Genomic DNA, 19954 nt, shown 5'->3' with positions numbered 1-19954 from the left:
ACTGCAAAGTCATAAGAGAATGAAGTTCAATGCTCTGTACAGCTGAGATAACTCACAATCATTTTTGGTGGCTGTTTTTAGACTGGGTAGGATATCTTAAGTACTGAAGATACCATACAAAAATAGACAGCCATAGACAACAAAAGGAGTGATGGAAACAGGAGAAGTAGAGTCAAGCTGTTGTCCATCAAGAATGTGATTGAAATCTGACACTACAGCAGCAAGCTACAGGCCAGAATTATTAACCATTGATACCGAAGGCACACAAGTTCTTCACGTTTCATTCACCCCTGTTGTCGGAGTCTAGATTGTGAAATAGGCTAGAAATTGATGAGACTGCCCAGGGGTATTACCCCGGTGTCATGGTTTTATGACTTTTGTTATCGGTATTCCACATCATAACATCATGTAGCGCACTGAGAGTTAAAGAGTTAATGCTCCAGTTCCATGGATCGTTGATAGAAAAGAAGACCTACATGTCCCAGAGGACTTTGCGTTGTTCTGTTTCCATTTGCCTTTCAGAGGGAAAGATAAAATCTGTACACATATCACGAGACATCCCTTTTTTTTTTTTTTTTTTTAATCTTCTTGCTCGTCCTGGCAGGGTCTCTCGCCCTAGCCATCTCACTGCCAGCATTAGAGTAAGGCCTTTCAGTTTTTTGACACTTTCTCTCATTTTATTTATTAGCTTCTATTCCAATTATATTGTGTTATATTGTATTATATTGTGTTATCTTGCATTTCGATATCTTGTTTACTAAATTAGCTTTCCTCCTCAGATCGTTGCCGCTGTTTTGGTTTCAGGCCCATCTCCCTGCCCTTTCCCTTTTTCCCCTTTCCCAGGGTGTGGGTCCATGGGTCCCCCCACCCCATTAGTCACAGAACCAGGCCGAACCAGCCCATAAACCGCTGACACCTGGCTAAGCAAAAGACCAGCACAGGGCTCTGTCATCAGCCACGGCTCTGGCCAGAGGCTGCAGTTTCACCCTTCACTTGGGGACTTTCTTTCTAAGCTACAAGCTATGAATGTATTAACTGGCAACAAAGAACACTTCTAATACAAGCCTTCCTTCTTAAAGTATGCCTCTTCTTTTGCCTTCTTGATAATATAGATTTCTTCAGATTCTTCCCTGTCACAGAAATTACTGATAGCAACAATCTGTAGAGATTTAATAGAAGCGTGGAAAATTCAACTGCATGCCTTAAAAAGATACCACGTACATGGATCTAATCAAGAGTACAACAGCAGAAATTAATTATCCAAGGAATATTATGGCAATATTATCATCTTCATGCCATAAAAAGACTAATTAGAGCAATTTGTAAGAAATGATATAAAGATTCTGTTACTGTCCACTGCTATTGAGGCATCTATCAGTAAAAGTATTGATAGTAAGTTTATTTTCCTTAAGACAGCCCTACTCCTCACAGGATTGATGTTCAGATTAATGCTTCAAAGTTTCTGAAAGCTGCAAATAAGTTTTAAAGAATTTGCAGTCCTCCTTTCAGCCTGTGTTAGCAGTCTGCCATTCTACCTGTTTAACTGACAGGTCATTCTATTTGCTTCTCAACTTTCTACTCTCTTCTAGCTTCACTACATTGTTATTCACAAGTGAAATAGTTACCCATACAAAACAGCCTGTTAGGAAGACCATAACTAGTACAGCTTGACGTTATCTCAGCTCATTGTATTAGCTCTAATCATCCTGCTAACCTTTAACAGTCATTCCCACTGTAAAGTCTGATTCATCACCCCCAGTGAGGTAAACAGATGCAGAAGAAATAGAAAAGGGAATCTTTGGATTGATCTTTAGAATGAAAAAACAACAAAAAAAAAGCACTGATTAGCTATTCATATTTAGGAGTATGAGCAGCTCAATGCAGAAAGAAGGCCCACTGTAGAGTGAACAGATATATAGATATCAGTCTTGAATTCAAATTCAAAGATAAAAGACAGATACGTTCCTGTCACTTAATGAATTACTAATGGATAGATCTACAGCCACAATGCATGTGCATGATTTTGGCCAGCTGCATATAAAAACTATTGGTTCAAAGATACATTTTTGGTAAAATACAGATACAAACTTCAATGTGCAGAGAGCCCATTGTTACACTTGGAAAGATACATGCAAAGTTATCAAACTAAATATCTGAGCTCTTAAGGAACAAAGACAACAACTAGATTCATAAGGATGAATACTGTAAGAGCAGAAAATAGTCTGAGACCGCACAATTAGCAGTGGATACTCTTTTTTTTTTTTTGTGGGACACAAAATGTGCTTGTAAAATTCAATCAAAGAATTGGCATGCTGCGAGGCAGATTGTCATATCAGTATTCAGATCAAATATTTTGTAGCTAGTCCCACTACAGCCTCAACTCAATCTAACAGACTAATGCACAAATTCAGCAATTGAAGACCAAGTCGAAAATGCTATTAAAGATGCCATTTTTCTTTTCCTTTTTTTTTCCTCCTCTAACAGTAATCATTGTTAGCTCTTGGGACATGCAGTTGATTTGATAGACATTTTAAATGATGGAGAAGTGTAGATGTCTCTCTAAAATAAACATGTAAACTCAACTTGAAATCCATTGGAATATAAAAACTTGGGATCAAAATCCTGTTTTTCATAACAGGAGGCTGGATCATATGTTTTGAACATAAACATAATCCCAATTAGATGTTCATCACACACAGACTTCTGCTGTCAATAATCAGTACGGTTCTGCACCAGAAGCCATTAATATGACCTACACATGGTATTTGGATACTGAATCACAATTTTTGACACCTATAAACCAGACAACATCTTTCTTGTCACATGAGGTTGAGTGGAAACAATACTGTAGAACTTAATACTCCCATAACCTTGCTTTATAAATACCCTTCATGAGAGTGTAGTAACCAGAAAGGTGTGATTTGTAACTTACACCCATTAACAGCAAAGGGGTCAGAGTCCCTGAACAAAGGCAGAAAATCCATGACACCAAAGAATACACCAAGTCCCAGTTGAGGCAAATTACAAAGGTAAATAAAGGAGAATAGCGGCCACCTGTGGGCATAGTGCATCTCCCTTCACATGCCAAAACACATGGATATAAGCATCCCCAAACACTCTCATTTAAACTAATATAGCATAAAATACCACTTAATGTAATGGTGGTAATGTGTAGTCTCAGCTGTCTCCTGCAACTTTTAATCTATAATGCTCTCAACCTTCTGCACAGTTTTATGCCAGAAAAATACTTATAACTAATAAATTATTATTAATAAATAACTACTTCAAAATAGCGTTTCTGGCTACAGACCACTATGTGTAAAGACACTGAAGTACCCTCATGCTTCTTTTCAAATGTCATTATTTTCTTACATAAATACCAACTATAACCACTGTCTTTCAAATGTTGCACAGATGTTGTTATCACTACTGCTACTAAATATCATGACACTATTTTCAGAAGTTATAAAAATCCAGAAAAAGTATTCTAATTACTGAAGTATACTGCAAGTTCAGTGGACAACTCATGAATTTTCTGCCTCAGGAGGTGATGGAAGGAGCTTGGAAATATTTAAAGATTTTTCCTCGAAATATTTGGTTTGTTCTTCACAGCTGCCATCAGTTCCCCATGCCCACTCTCTCCAAAATGAAGACAATATAGCAGCGCCAAAAATGGAAGTGCTGTCCATTCCCAATTTCTCTCAACTCACCTCTTCCAGTAAAATAAACATTCACAGACTGGAGAAGGAACAGGAAAGAGACAAAACCTGCCATGTGGAAGAGTGCACCAAGATCACATAACCCCCTTACTCTCTTGCGTTCTGACCATTGTGGTCATGGAAGCCACTGCAGAATGTTCTAGCAAGTTCATACCGTTTAAGTAAACAATTCTGTATCATCTTTGCTTTACCTGATTGAAAATGATGCCATATTCTACCACCTATACTAACAAGTGATTTTTTGGAAAACTTTCTATTCCTCCAGCTGTTTTAGCTACTGATCTTTTCTGTAACTGTACTCAATTTCTAATTCTAGATGAAATTCTATCTGAACAGTAGTACTAGAAATATTCTATTGATAGCAACCTGCAACAGTAGTCCATTTCCCCCCCTAATCTTTTTACAGTTACTTTATTACAGTGTGTGAAGGCTGATTTCAAACTCCTGAAGTTGGCCCTTTTCATAAGAGATGTTTAACCTCTCCTCTGCCCCTCTAAAGACTACACATAATGTAATGAGACAGGAAAACTTCTTTATCAACATTTTTGTTACCATGCAGTTTAGCGTAACTTACACTGATACATTTCAGACGGCCTCTAGGTCACTAGCTAGGTGAACACAAATAACCATGTTTAGATATTATATACAAATACTGCCAAGCTAGTTTATTTTCAAGATGACCTTGAACCATTCTCTGTTATATACAAATACTGCCAAGCTAGTTTATTTTCAAGATGACCTTGAACCATTCTCTGTTTTTGAAAGGATCAAATTCGCATTTTTTTCAAAATATCTCTGGAATTCTCCTTTCACTGCATTCCAGAAACACCAGTGATTTGAAAAGAAATAATAAGTGAAAGAACAAAGGTATTTGAAATCCAAGTACGGTTAACACACTGGACAAGCTGCACTGCCCAGAATCATTCTGTTTGTATACCGTAAAGGCATTTTTCCACTTCAGCTAAAATTAATTATCTGATAGTTAGGTAACAAACCAATGTATATTGCAAAACAAAATTCAAAAAACAGAACTACCTTCAATGCAAGTTTCACTATTAATAGGTGAAAAAAATGAAAGTGCAAAAATAACGCAAGCTGTTTCCCCCCATATGTTGTTTACAGCGTATACAGAATACCTATACATTTATGCTTCCTATTAGCATTTATGTAGGCATAAATGAAATAGACTTGGCCTGAACCCAGCTTCTCAGTAAATCAGTGAGTACTTAGCTGAAGTAGATATTTTAACATTTGCAACTGACTGTTGTAACAGAAGGGGCAAAATCCTCAAGCTTCCAGCAGAAACCCGGAGTCACTTCTGCAGCATTTAACAATCTCCTTTCTTTAATTCTGCTTGTTTGACTACCAGCACAATTGCCCCTTCAGAAGAGACATATTTAAGTAACGTTGGTCATTGCAAGCTGTTTAAAAGGACAATCCTAAATATAATTTCTACATTAATGTAATATCTCTTTTGGTACTTCTGCTAGTTTGTGTTTGTCTGGACTCGTTCAATCACATTACTTCTCTCTTTATCCTGTAAGATCTTTTAAACTATTTCAATTCTCATTCCATTTCCTTAATACACAGCGCAGTCTCATTTCTTTCATCTGCACTTACTACAGGACGAATCTGGAAAAACAAAAACAAAACAATCTATTGTAAGTAAACCCTGTAGATACTGAAATGGAAAGAAAAGAAGTAATTATGTCCCCAAAAGCCTTTCAATTATTTATTATCATTCCTCACATCATTGTTCTACATCTTTTCTTTTAAACTCTCTTACTTCAGAGAGAAGAAATAAACTTGGTCCATACCTTTTTGCAGCCCAGCCTCCCATGTACCAGACATTAAGGCCAGGTTGCTTCCAGAAACTGAAAAGCACATTTTTGAAGTCACTACTCTCTCCCTCCACTCTAGAGTAGGTTTCCTGCCCCTTGCTTCTTGCACAAATGTCATGCAAAATGGAGCATTAAAGCTGGAGATAGGGGTGAAAAATACATTGATTTTCTATTCAAAGAGATAGATATCACAAAAAATTAAATAAACATCAAGCAAAATTCACTTTTCAAAATATAATTTTCCTAAAAAGGTAGTGCCCAAAGGAGCTTCTGAAGTCCAATTTTGATATTTTATATTTCTGTTCTTTAAGGATTCCACTGAAGGAAGCTGAAGTTTCACTTCATTCAAGTAAGCTTTCAGGCATTTTTGAGAAACACAACAACTTATAAAAAGCAAAGTTTTCATATCTGCACTCCAACAAAAATTTCAAAACATCTTTCCATCTTTGGGTTATTAGCTCACGGAGATCAAGTTTCCCATTTCTTGCTAGGCTTTGCTCAGCAATTCCATACGAACTCTGCTTTCCTTCACTGCAGGACTTACCTAGTCCCAGGCAATGGCACCTGGAGGTCTCTGTTGGTTCAAGAATCAGAATAAAACCAGTGGAAAATTTCAGCAGTGTTTCTGACCTTTTTTTTTGTTTTGGCTTGCATAACTCACATGACTTCATCACATGTGATTTTTGTGAAGCTGTGCATGAACAATTCACTAAGTTGTAAGTCGTACACCCTTCACTCAAACTGAAATGACTTCTTGCTGGCTATGAGGATACTAATATCTACAATCAGGCATCACAGCAAATGTTTCTCCATTCTGTTTTAATGAATCCATTCTGCCTCAGAGAAGAACATGTGAAATATCTGAACTCTTGTGAATTTTTCATTAAACAAAGAATGTACACATTGTAGCTTGTGAACCATTTTTCTAGAGTGTCATAGTAGTCAGCTTGTTCACATAGTCTTCAGAAATTCAAGGCATATGACAAGTTAAGTGATTTCCTTACAATATACATACATATATGTATAATTTTTTTTAATTTTTATTTATTTATTTAAGGAAAAAAAAGGAATTATCTAATCAAAAAGAAAAAATGCCTCAAAAAAAAAAATTGTTCTCATTTTCTTGTTGTTACTGAACTCTGGCGACCCTTTTCGTATTACCCTTGCATGCAGAGAACCAAAACCCGGTCCTGGCCAGCTACTGCACAAAGCACATCAATATGATGAGCAGCAAAATGGCGTTTATTGGTAAAAGCTATATAACTATATAGTATTTCTTATCTTGTACTAGACTGTTCCAGAAGCTCACGCGGGCTCCTGGCCAATCATATTGAATATCCCGCTCTGTCCACTCACTTCCGAAAAGCCCATATACGGGGTAGTTATACACCTTGTTATGAAAACGAAGAAGTACAGCCTCCCCGTCTTACGACATGGGTTCAAGTAGGTCAACCAACAGAAAGCAAAATGGGGAAGGGCCTTCCACGTTACAGCCCGAGTGCTCTGTTATTCACCTAATACAACACTGAAGACTTATTTTAAGCAAAAGTTTTATTCATAGTGAATTTAGTTACTGCTTTGCCCAGAAAACATTAAAAAGGGACACTGACATTAATCTAAAAACAATCAAAAAAGGGACTTTGTAGAAAATGCAGCAACTTTTACACGCCCAGTTACAATCATATGCATATTGTTCTTCTATAAGACTGGCAGTCAGTTACTTTTAAAAGTAGGAGTATTTCAGTTTCTTATAATAGTTTCTCCTGTTGCACATTATATGATCAGCAGTATTATCACTTGCCCTCCCCTCTCCATGCATTCTACTTAATTATGTAGAAAAATACAGCATTTCCTATATTACAGAAAGGTGTTAATCTTCATAAGATCAGAAAGTCTATCAATTACCTCATTCTATAGCTTTTATCTTAATTTTTATAGTTTGTTGTACTTCTACTAAGCACTGAACTTAACATCTAAAAGACCTTCATTTCTCATCGTTCCCAGAATCTGTAATTTGCTTTGCCTATCCAAGTCCACTAGTTTCATCTTCATAATTAAGATGCAATGAGGTTAGAATTAGCTGACCTGGTCACTTGCTGATTTCTCCTGTACACTACAGCAACCTAATTTTCTTCCAGACTGAAATATTTGTTCTACAACAAAGTTCCTTATTTCACAGTTTTTGGCAAAGAATAATGCCAGTGCTGATATACTTTAAGACAGCATATGAGATTTCAATGTTAGATGTTCACAAGTAAAGGGATTTCATCAGGTTAAAAATTAGTTAAATGTGATTTCATATGCATCTGCCTAGCACCTGCAGTTAAGTGCTTCTGCTTTTATGAGACACTAGTCATTTCCTCTCTAGCTTCGTCAGAGACTCATTAAAAATAAAAGGACAATTTTGAAGCTGCCCAATCACTTTATCTAACTACAGGTAAATATATAAAAACAAGTAACACCAGAAAAAAATTACTCTTTACCCTTGGTTATAGCATGATTAGGTGTTACAGTACCTGCAGCAACGTAAGTGCTACTTGATTAGGACAGAAAGTGGTAGATGACAAAGCATATTTATGTGCATCTCAGAACAGCAAAGTGAAATTTTATTTATATCGTATGCCTAAATGTGTTCATGATGCTGTAGACAGAAAAGTAACAACTTCAGACAGTAACTTGACTCTTCTGTTCTAGTTATCCATCAGAATCGAAGACCACTTGTAAGTATGCCTTGAAAATGTGTGACTGCAATGGTCTGTTATCTTCATGCAAACAGTTTACAGCAGTTACAAATGAAAACAGTATCCACATTTAAGTAACGCAGAGACACACAAAGCATAAATCAAAATCTCACCAGCTTTTTTGCTCTGTCTGAAGTAAATTACTAGGCATGGAAACAATTTGAAGAACCAGATGTTTGGATTCTGTTTATTAATTTCTCACACTATATAACTGGCAAAGAATCCCATATATAAATTTAAAGACAGGTAAAGTTTGAGCAATCAACAACCTCATAGTAAGTTCTTTGTCTTACCAAAAAACCACACACACACAACAAAAAACAAACAAAAAAATATAGCTTTACTTACTCAGAACCGATGCAAATTCTAGTTTAGATAAATTCCTATGAACTAGCATCTTAACTCTGGATGTTTTATGATGGCCTCATCTTCTGGTGGCTACACAAACTTTTGACTGGTTTTCCATGAAAATAGTCTATGCGGCTGCACTGCTTTCCTATCCTCCCTGTTCTGATTACTTTTAAATTATAGAGTAATCTCTGAGTTGGATTGGATGACCTTTAAAGGTCCCTTCCAACCCCCCTGCAATGAACAGGGACACCTACAGCTAGATCAGGTTGCTCAGAGCCCCATGCAGCCTGACCTTGAATGTATCGAAGGACAGGGCATCCACCACCTCCCTGGGCAACCTGTTCCAGTGCCTCACCACAATTACTGTAAAAAGAACTTCTTCCTTGAATCCAATCTAAATCTCCCCTCCTTTAGTTTGAAATCATTTTCCCTTGTCCTATCACAAATCCATGGAGCAATCTCATCTAAACAGGAGGAAAAGTAGGCACACATGAACAGATTTTTACTGTTTTTGCACAGTAGCCTAAGCGGAGAAAAAGTTCAATTACTGTTCATCTGAAGTAAAAAGGGTTGCAATTTTCAGTCGTTCGCACTTTATTAAATAAGAACCAGCTAATCTGTCAACTGATGCATGCACCCAGCCTATTGACCAAACTGCTAGTGCATACACAGTTCAGGTAGAAGTTGTATTTTTCTTTGGATAAGCATTGGAGGACAAAAAGTGAAAAGGAGCACAAAATCCTGAAGTATAAATAACCAGGCACTACCAAACTAAGCTTTGGTGTACTTTCTTTGGGTGAGTGGGGCATAAGTTTTTGTTTCAAATGACAGCTCTGATATTGTCACAGACTCTAATTCTGTCAGAAAGGAAGCATCCACCACACCTGGAACACAAGATCGGACTTCTTGCTGATGACAGGCTTACAGATGCTGCTCAGCAAATCTCAGAATTAAACACAAATTTTCTGATCCAGACCACAGATGCTTAAATACTTTGAATCCAACCAATAAGAAAATAATTTTAGTAAGAAAATTCCAGCAAGTTTTCTGAGAGCAACAGTGCTGATTTAATGTAGCTGGAAAGGACATCTGAAATTGCAAGCAAATCTGATTTTTTTTTTTTCCCCTTTTTCCCACAGTATCCCTCGTGGTATGAGTTTTCTATTTCATGTTCTCCAACCCACTTGCACTTAAGACTACTCAATTCCACATAGGCATTCCAGGGCTGCATGATATCATTCATTACAATTTATAGCTCAACATATCTAATCAAACAAGAATGGGTAACGAATGCCAACAGATTATTTCTTCATTCAATATAGCTCTTCCATTGTGTAGTGTTTCCAAACACTCAGCCTTCTAGGCTCACACCTCACATCAGGTTTTGCCAGCTTTTAACCATTAGATTTTGAAATAAGTGATATCAATGTTAATGGAGTTTAAACAAAGAGGGAAGCTTCACACAATCTTCCTCTTCCAAAGTACTCCTAAAATATCAAAAACAAACTTGTAGACTTTGCTGAAAGCAAGGAAAGAAATAGTTAACTTTTCATCAAAAATAAACATAGATAATCCTGTTGTCTCCGTTTGTGAAACAGATGACATACTCAGCTTAGAGCGTGACAGCAATTACAAGCTCCATAGCTGTCACTCTTCTAACAAGACCTAAGATTCTCAAGTGATTTTTACTGCAGATAGAAGGGCTCATGTGGACGCGCATCATGTGAATGTGGATCACCAATACACTGCAAACTAGGTTTTACAGAACAGCTTGTAATTAGTACGCTCTGATTAGCTGCTGAGACACACACAACAGACCACGGTTACATAGGTCACTCTGAAAGTAACACCTCTAATTTATGTCCATGGAATCTACAACAGATACAAAGAGAACAATAACACTTTGGTAGAGCACATTCTCAGCTACAGAACACTGTTTTTCAATGTAGTCACCACCATTAACTAAGCATTTTCATCAGCAGTGAACAAGAGCCTGCATGTTGCACCAATAAAAATCTGCACCACAGCTGCTGCTGCCGCTGCTGAAATGCACCACCCACCGCCTCACTATGCTCACATCCACTGCATGGTCCCCATAAATGCTCAGCAAGTGCTGATGAATGTCAGTGGGTGCCATTTTTTTCCTGCATGGAGGAATTCAGTGACACACCTTTGCTTCATCCCCACTTCCTGATGTTGGGTGTCATTTTGTCAGATTGCCCCACTGCTTCCATCTGTCTTATGACAACAGCATGTAATGGAACATTGGTGGAAGGTTCAATCTCTACTGCCATACCACCAATATCCTCCTCTGACATCATGGGCCAGAATAATAAAACAGGAGGCATTACTTCTGGAGCAGCCCTTGTATTCTATTCTCAGGTGTTTTAGGGAACATTACAACTAAGAAAGAAGTTAGAAAAAGCCACAGCTGCCAAAAAACAGGTGGCCTAGCTTCATACCAAAGTCTGAAAGAAGTCATTTTATATAATCCTTGGAATTTATTTTAAACAAATAAATCCTTACGATCAAAATTAGTTACAATGCTGCTGTATGCAAAACCAGACAATGAGGAGGAGTTCTAAACTAGCCATTTACTCGTCCATACAAATGCCTAATTTCAAGATCACTATGTATAATAATGAATAATTTTTCAATTAGCACTACCTTTTCTTTAAAAATTCATCATTCAATGAGAAAAAAAATACAGGATAGCTTTTATGAAGTTTAAAATCAGAGCAGACAACTTTTGTGAACAAAACCCAGTCAGAATGACTAAACTAATGTTTTGAGTTACAAATGCTGATGCACAAGCTAAATAGAAGAGTGAGAAGTTGCACAGAGTTTTTAGACAAAGTTTACTTTAAGGAGGTTATTCAAGTCTTGCTGATCTGGAAAAAAAAAAAGATCTCAGTAGAAAAACAGACATTATTGGAAACCATACAGGTTTTTCAGAATACATTCAAGAACCGCGGAGTAGGAAGATATTTAAAAAAAAGAAGAAATAAAAAATAAAAATGAACTCAGTATTTTACATTACTGAGAATATCACACTGGGAGAAACAGTCAACACCTAGGACAGCCTGTGCAATCATCTCCATTTTGAAAGATAAATTACACATCTCAAAAGCAACTCTACCGTGATTCTAAGCACTTCAGGCACAGTGGACTCATGAGGCTGAAAAGGAAGACTTGGCACTGTGACACTAACACACGCAGAATGCGATTACTATTCCCTACATCATTTACCAAATCTACTAACCAATCTGGAGAGCCTCACCCAAGCATCAAATCCACAGATTAACTGAGATGGAAAGCATTCTATTTACTTCCCTACTAAAATCAACTAGGCAGGTGCAAAAATTTAAGAAAAAAGAATTTGCATTTCTCATTAGATCAGAAACTCTGTTCAATCCTGAGTGCTAAATCTCACTAAGTTTGACAACACAGAGATGCACCGTGCAGAAACAGTCTTATCTAAAGGAACTGCCAGTATGAAAAAACTTTCTCCAAAGAAGGAAATGCCTGCAATGCCCTTCTTAATCCTGATGTCTGGGTCTCTTTTATTTCACTCACTTAGCTTACAAATTTATTTTTGTTTAGGGAGTTGGTTTGTGGATTTCTGGGGGGCTGACATCATGGGCCAACAGAATAAAGCAGGAGGCATTATTTTCAGAGCAGCGCACATATTTAATAGTTCTTGGTTTCAGGTGTGTGACCATATGATCACATGCCAAATCGAACAGCACGCTGTTGTAATAGGCGGTTGCGAGGATACAAGATGTAACGAGAAAGGCCCCTCCCCGAAGGAACAAGGACTAGTTGACCAAAGAATGTACCCGTGACGCAGGAAAAATGGCAAACTAAAATGATCCGATAAGCTACCTTTTGATATGTCAATAGATGGAAAATACTGCTTCATGCTTCACTGCTACATGCCTCAGCAAAAATATCCAATCAGCATTAAGAGAGTAAGCTTTAGATGGCAATAGTGGATAACAAGTATTATAAAAGGAGTGCTACACCTTTGAATAAAAAGAGCTTTTCTTGCTGCTATTGTGTGTGTGTGTGTGTGTGTGTGTGTGTGTGTGTGAGTGTGAGAGAGAGAGAGTGCGCGCGAGAGAGAGAGAGTGTGAGTGAGAGTGTTTTCAAGTGGTGCTGAAACCTGGGAACGTGTGTGTGTGTTTTCAGCACACATATCGCTGTTCATAAGATGAATTAAATAAAGCCTGTAAAGGGATGAAATAAGTGATATATGGTTTGGAAATCTTATAAAAACAAGTTTGTATCATAGAATATTTATTCTGCAATAAATCAGGTGACATGAAACTATAAAGCTCTATTATCAACTATTCAAAGTAAATATTTCCATCTAGTAGCAGCTCATGACAAGAAACACACAAAAACTGTACACAACAATTAAAGAAAGCCATTTTGTGTGGAGAAGAATGAACACAAATCCTTTCATGGAATTCCTTAGATGTAAGACGAGCCCAAGCCATATTCCACCTCTACTGCTGTGGTGCTCTTTTCCTTTCTTATTACCTTGGTTCAGCATGAGATTTTTGAGAACATCAGCAAGAGCGGTTGCTTTGTCTCTTGGCTGTAATGTGCACTTCTAGTGTAATTTGTAATTAATGAGAAACAACTGCAGGGAATTAAATAACAATTCCTTCAGCCTTTCTTTCTAGAGATAACAGCTACTATGTTTTAGACTAATGATCCATCTAGCACAGTGGTTTTTATCATAAGTAGATCCCTAAGGAAGAGTGAAAATAAAAAGTAAAAAAAGCATATGTTTGCTCTACTGCACTCCTTACTCCCAGTTATTTTCAGCGGAGATAATTCCATGAACCTGTTTGCTATTTTTTTGTTTTCGAAGTTTCAGTACCCTTTTCATCTCCCATTGAAACAACAGAAAATTCTCATACACTATTTCTGGCCGTTTGTTTAGAAAAGAACCACATTTCTCTACTTTGAGTGTGACACTCACTCACTAGCTTCATAGACGGTCCATCTTCATAACAGAACAAGTCACCCCTGCCTAACTTCTCCACACAACTTGCGTTGGTCTAAACTATACAGCAGTCTGTAGCCCTCTACCACATACTCTTTCCCTTGACTCAACCACGTGCCCTCAGACTCTCAGAACAATCCTTCTCACATAGAATATGACCAACTTCCACTCTGTGATGATGACACTTCAACAGATGCAGGAAATCCTCTTAGCAACAACAGACTGAGAACCACATCTTGATTCAAATTCTTCTCATTCTGAACTAAACCAAAGAATTTTAATTTTCAAGTCATCCACTTTTCAGACATAGGATCCAGTCAGTGGGAAAGCTTCCTATTTTCTAACACCTTAGATAGGACAAGAAAGGAACAACTAAATTCTGTGAAAGTTCACTGATTAGATCTTACAATCTAACAGTACCCAGTGGTGTTAAAATACACATGCTAATAAGGAGAAAAGTAGGTACCCACAACGCATTTGCATTCTTCTGGGGTTAAGAGGCAAGCAAACAATATTTGTTAGTCTGAATTTTCTTTTATGTCTGAGCTGAATCCTTAAGGTTACTTGAAAAGGCCAAGCTTTTGTAGACATACAACTGTATCCAGGTCTTACTAAACATAACTTTCCCCAGAAGCTTTGCCTGGAGTGCACAAAACTTTAAAAAAAAAAAAAAAAGACTACCCTCTGCACATAATTATCATTAGAAATTCCACACTGAATTTGAACCAGAGACTTCTGCCAATAAAGTAACAGATAAAAATTCCCCTTCAGCAATGTGCAAGTGAAAACTTGCACAGGAATATAAGAATACTTGAAATAGAAAACTTGTATAGGAATGAGGCTAGCTAGTGTTGTACCTCCACAGCATCTTGCAGTGTAAGTACCAGATTACAAAAAACCATGACAGTTACATTATCTTCTGTTCCTGAAGGAGGCATTCTTTCTCCTGTTTGCAACAAAAAATTTAGGTGCACAAGGGTCACATTCAGTTATGAAGAAAAACAAAACATGGTGAAAATACAGCAGAAATGCAGCAACTGCAAGAAAGAGATTCCAGCCAGACACTTGCCTTATCAGCCTTAGAGCTCTCATGGAAACACAACTGTAATTTTAGCACAATTTTCTCTTCATTGAAGGCATCAATTCATCTGCATTGCACAGATTAAGAGCTCCAGACTCAGATAAACTGCAACATCGGCAGTTGCACACTTCACACTTTTAAAAGTAACTGACGCAGAGACTTTACTGTTGATATTGTGATTGATCAATGCTTTTGGTGTCAATGAAACTTTACTAATCTTATATTTATGAACTCTGCCCGAAATAACTTGTCCTCATACAGTTTGATCCAAACTTAATGCTATCAAAATTTAAGCCTCAATCCATTTTGAGAATTAGCATGAGACTTCCATATATCCGATTCAGGCTGCTTCCAGTCTTCTCCCATTAGTTCTTTCAGGTTCAATTCCTGGAAAAATTCCAGACAATGACTATAGATAAAGGAGAAAAAAGATAAGTAAGTTTCATAGTACCTTCTTTCAACATTCCCAGTAGGTTTACCTGATGCTTTTTTCCATGCTTTCTGGAAATGTAAACACTGTTTCTGAAAATCTTGTACTGGAAAGAAAGCAAAATCCTGAGCTACAAACAAGTACCACAGTATGAAACGAAGTTAAAGAACCCACCTTTAAACTATCTCAATTTATGTTGACTGAAAATGCAGTCAGAGCAAAAACAAAATGATGCTCTGCTTTACAACATATCTGCACTCCAGCCAAATACTGTTTACAACTTTTGACCTACTGGAAAGTGATATCACAGGGATATCACATGGAGTGACAGCATCGGTGCACGAGGGAATGGCGACGGAGCCTTTTCATGGTCCCTCACCACATCCTTCTCTCTAAATTGGAGAGGTATAGATTTGAAGGATGGACTGTTTGGTGGATTAAGAACTGGTTGGCAGGTCAGAGCCAAAGGGTTGTGATCAACAGTTCTATGTCAGGATGGAGGCCAGTCACAAGTGGTGCCCCTCAGGGGTCAGTCTTGGGACCAGAGCTCCTCAACATCTTTATCAATGACATAGACAATGGAATCGAGTGTACCCTCAGCAAGTTTGCAGATGACACCAAGTTGAGCAGTCGATACACTGAGGGAAGGGAAGCCATACAGAAGGACGTGGACATTCTGGAGAAGTGATTCCACGAGAACCTAATGAGGTTCAACAAGGACAAATACAAGGTGCTGCACTTGGGCCAGGGCAATCCCAAGTATTTATACAAACTGGGGGAAGAACTCCTCAAGAGCAGCCCTGCGGAGAAGGACTTGGGGGTCCCGGCAGATGAGAAACTGGACAAAAGCTGGCAGTGTGCGCTGGCAGCCTGGAAGTTCAACTACGCTGCATTAAAAGAGGAGGGTCAGCAGGGACAGGGAGGTGATTGTCCCCTCTACTCGGCTCTTGTGAGGCCCCATCTGGAGTACTGCATTTGGGCCTGGGGCTCCCAGTACAAGAAAGATGTGGAGCTCCTGGAACAGGTCCAGAGGAGGACCACCAAGATGATCAGAGGGCTGGAACACCTCTCCTATGAAGAAAGGTTGAGCAAACTCGGCTTGTTTAACTTGGAGAAGAGAAGGCTCTGGGGGAGACCTCATCGTGGCCTTCCAATACTTGAAGGTATAAGCAGGAGGGGGTACGGGTTTACATGGGTGGATAGTGATAGAACAAGGGGGAATGGTTTTAAACTAAGACAGGTGAGGTTTAGGTTAGATGTTAGGCGGAAGTTTTTCCACACAGAGGGTGGTGACATGCTGGAACAGGTTGCCCAAGGAGGTTGTAGATGCCCCACATCCCTGGAGGCATTCGAGGCCAGGCTGGACGTGGCTCTGGGCAGCCTGGTCTAGTGGTTGGCAACCCTGCACTCAGCAGGGGGGTTGAAACTGGATGATCCTTGAGGTTCTTTTCAACCCAGGCCATTCTATGATTCTATGATATCCCCTCCTAACAGAAATCTGGCAGAATAGGATACTGAAGCTAGTAAATATTCTTCTTCCTGCAAGACCTCATTTCATTTGCATTTAAACATTATGAATTGGTTCTTGCTAAGAATTACTCCTTTACATTGCCAAACAGAAACAACTGAGAGAAGACAGAGGCTAATTTCTTATTAATACTTCAACAGCTGCCAAACAGTAAATAGCACATCTGATACCATTAATAATTTAAGTAAAAGACATTCTCTAAATAGATAGTGTCCATCTAACAGATGAAGACAAACTAAGAGCAATTGAAACAGCAAGGAGCAACCTCTTCACATGAATACATCTGCTAGCCATGTCTGAAAAAGCCAGGATTTTTATGAAGACGTAGTCTAAAAAAGAATTCCTTCTTTAAAAATATTACAGGCATTCTGCAGCTTACCTAGCTATCAATTCATGTTGAGTAACAAGTTTTCATGAGAACTATTGCAGACTTCTAGAGCTAGCTCATTTATGTCAACTGCCCACAAGTAACAGCCTGTATTAAGTTGTTTCAGATTCAGTCAGAAAATTAACAAGCCCACTCACAGTGCAATATAAATATCAACATACTCTAGTTTTGCTACTGATAACAGGCATCCTTTCATTACACCTCTCAATTTCATCTGTCTGTTCAAGTTTTTACATAACCTGGAGCCATCTGTAAGGTGAAGTTGTTTTGAACACTATAGGAGAAGCAAAAGAGATCCACTGGACATTACTCTGGTACAATTAACACTGAATAGCATTTCAATAAAGAACAAGCAACCTATGATTTGGCTAAGGAAGGTGATAACAGATGCAAACTATATTAAACGCATCATTTGCTATGCACTGAGGGGGATAACACAGAAATCAAGCACTATTTATAGCTCTCTGGCAGTTCTTTACACAAAGTACAGGGGATCTGGGGCTAAACAGTATAATTAAAATACCAGTGGCACTCAGACCGGTTTCTTCTACAAGCATCCCAAGAAGAGCACAAATATATTACAGAAGAACTAATTTTATGCTTACAAATCTGGTTTCTGTCCTTCTTGAAGTTCTTGTCCAGGCACAGGATAAAGTGCTTTGTATTTTCTGTGTTCCTCTGAGCCATGAATTGCAAGTGCATTGAACATGTTAGTGCCTGGTGGAAAATAATTCCAAGGAAGATGAGCTCTACCCTTGCATTTGGTTTCCTTTCTGGCCACATCAAATTCTAAGGGAAGTTCTTCCTGTTAAACATGAGGGGGGAAAAAAAAAGTTCTTTATCTTTTAATCGAGCAACAAGTATCGAAAAACAATCAGGTTCTGGACATTACAAATAAGGGAATAAGGGGTGGAATGTCATGGTTTTATGATTTTTGGTTACTGGTATTCCACATCATAACATCATGTAGTGTATGTACCTGGTTCTTGGAAGAGAAGGACTACTACATTCCCCAGGGTACTTTGCTCCTCTGTTACCGTTTCCAGCCAGAGGGAAAAGATAAAAACTTGCAGATCACGAGACCTCATCCCTTTTCCCACCCGTCTCTCGTCCTGGCAGCACCTCGCTCTCCAGCCGTCTTATCGTTGGTAGTAGAGTAAGGCCCACCTTGACTTTGGACATTCTTTCTCTCTGTATTGGATTTATCAGCTTAAATGGTAATTATATTGTATTATAGTGTGTTGTTTTGCATTCCGATATCTTATTTAGTAAATTAGTTTGTTTCTCCTCAGATTGTTGCCGCTGTTCTTCGCTCTCAGGCCCATCTCCTTACCCTTTTTTTCCCTTTTCCCGGGGCGTGGGTCCGTGGGTCCCCTGTCCCATTCATCACAGAACCGAGCCAAACGCCCGTAAACCATTGGCATTACGAATGCCCCCGACCACTTACTTTCCACGCTCTTCTTTGGCCAGAAAGCAGCAACAACAAGTGTTGCCCATGACTGTCAAAAATCAGAGTCACTGTTTTCATAACATTTTAACCACCACAAAGACATATATCCTCCATATCCAAGTTGTTTCTGTACCCACACCTTTCCTCATGCACGCATTTTACAAGCATCAGAAAAAGAAATGTAAATTAGCATTCATGACCTTTTAAGCAAGCCATGCTTACGGACCAAGTTCAACTTCTGTTCAGTCCTGTCACTCAAAAAAAATGCTTCTACATCTTAAAAAGAGACAGGCTGTCACTATCTCATACCAGTTATCTATTCCGTAATATTCCAAGACTTTCACAAGCAATTGTTTTCACAATGGTTTTTGGCCTGTGCCTTCCCAGAGTTTGACTAGCTGCATACATGCTACTGATGCTTTCTAATTCAAGGGCTTTGCTGTAATCCTAACTTCAGGAGCTTTTAAAAATGCTATTGACATGAAGACAACAGCACAGTTCTAGTTCTATTCATTGATCATTCACCTTACTGTCAATTGTGCTATGAAAACTATTCACCACGTAGGGAAGGAGTATCCCTCTCAACACATTTAGAGGGACTTGATAGTTGAATACAGTATGACGTTCATGGTTACTTCAGGAACTGTCTTAACTGTGGCGGGAGTTACAACCAAGTTGTTTGCCAGCATTCCTTTCCCGAGAGCTCAGGACAAAGCAGTTGAATTAGATCCGTTCTAGAAAGTAATCAGAGAAATTTAAAAGGTACATTAATCACAGATGAACATCAGTGACTGCACAAACCAGATACTTGCAGCGGAACAGTTACACTTACCTTCTCAGTCCTACAGCTTTCTCAAGGGTTTCTTTGGTGCTCCAAGTGGTGCTGGAGGATCATTAAAGAAGGGAGCGCTGACTTGCATTAGCAGTCCTTTGTCGTATGACTTCAGTGCAGTTGTTACCGGGTCATGGCTCACGGGTAAACCGTCCTGCATATGCTCAATTCTTAATTCCATCTTAGTATTCTGCATAAGATAAATAAGAAAGGAAGCTTCCATCCAAACACCCAGATACCATTCCAACACCAACCGCGCTGTCTGCTTGGCTAACAGAAAAGTCCCACAGTTAAGTAGCTGAAAAAAATAAGCATAAAGCTCCCAAACATAACCAAAAAGAGTCAACTGATTCTTCTCAGTCCTATTTATGGGCAAAGAAAGATGGTCACTAGAACAAGGCCTGGTTCTAAAAGCATTGTTTCATAGAATCACAGAATCGTAGAGGTTGGAAAGGACCCCTGGAGATCATCCAGTCCAATCCCTTGCTGAACCAGGCTCCCTGCAGTAGGTTGCACATGAAAGCATCCAGGCAGGTAAAAGTAAAGGACTGGACGCTACTAGCTGGATTCCTCACT

At 38.6% G+C, this 19954-nt stretch overlaps 1 protein-coding gene and 1 long non-coding RNA gene across 2 annotated transcripts; both read right to left on the bottom strand.

The window, feature by feature from the left end:
- LOC110397362 lies at positions 2253-8979 on the bottom strand. Its single transcript, XR_002437728.1, has 2 exons — positions 8650-8979; positions 2253-5351 (listed from the first exon to the last, which is right to left on the bottom strand). It is a non-coding gene; the product is annotated as an uncharacterized LOC110397362 (long non-coding RNA).
- C4H4orf33 (chromosome 4 C4orf33 homolog) lies at positions 12719-19574 on the bottom strand. The gene is given in 6 exon segments (XM_021393542.1): positions 12719-15159; positions 17702-17901; positions 18544-18595; positions 18680-18690; positions 18773-18822; positions 19379-19574. Coding segments are annotated over 6 exon segments (636 nt in total). The 3' UTR covers positions 12719-15032.

The sequence above is a fragment of the Numida meleagris genome, chromosome 4, assembly GCF_002078875.1.
Source record: "Numida meleagris isolate 19003 breed g44 Domestic line chromosome 4, NumMel1.0, whole genome shotgun sequence".
Taxonomy (NCBI): domain Eukaryota; kingdom Metazoa; phylum Chordata; class Aves; order Galliformes; family Numididae; genus Numida; species Numida meleagris.
The sequence above is the reverse complement of the archived record's forward strand: the minus strand, read 5'-3'. Positions and strand labels throughout refer to the sequence as shown.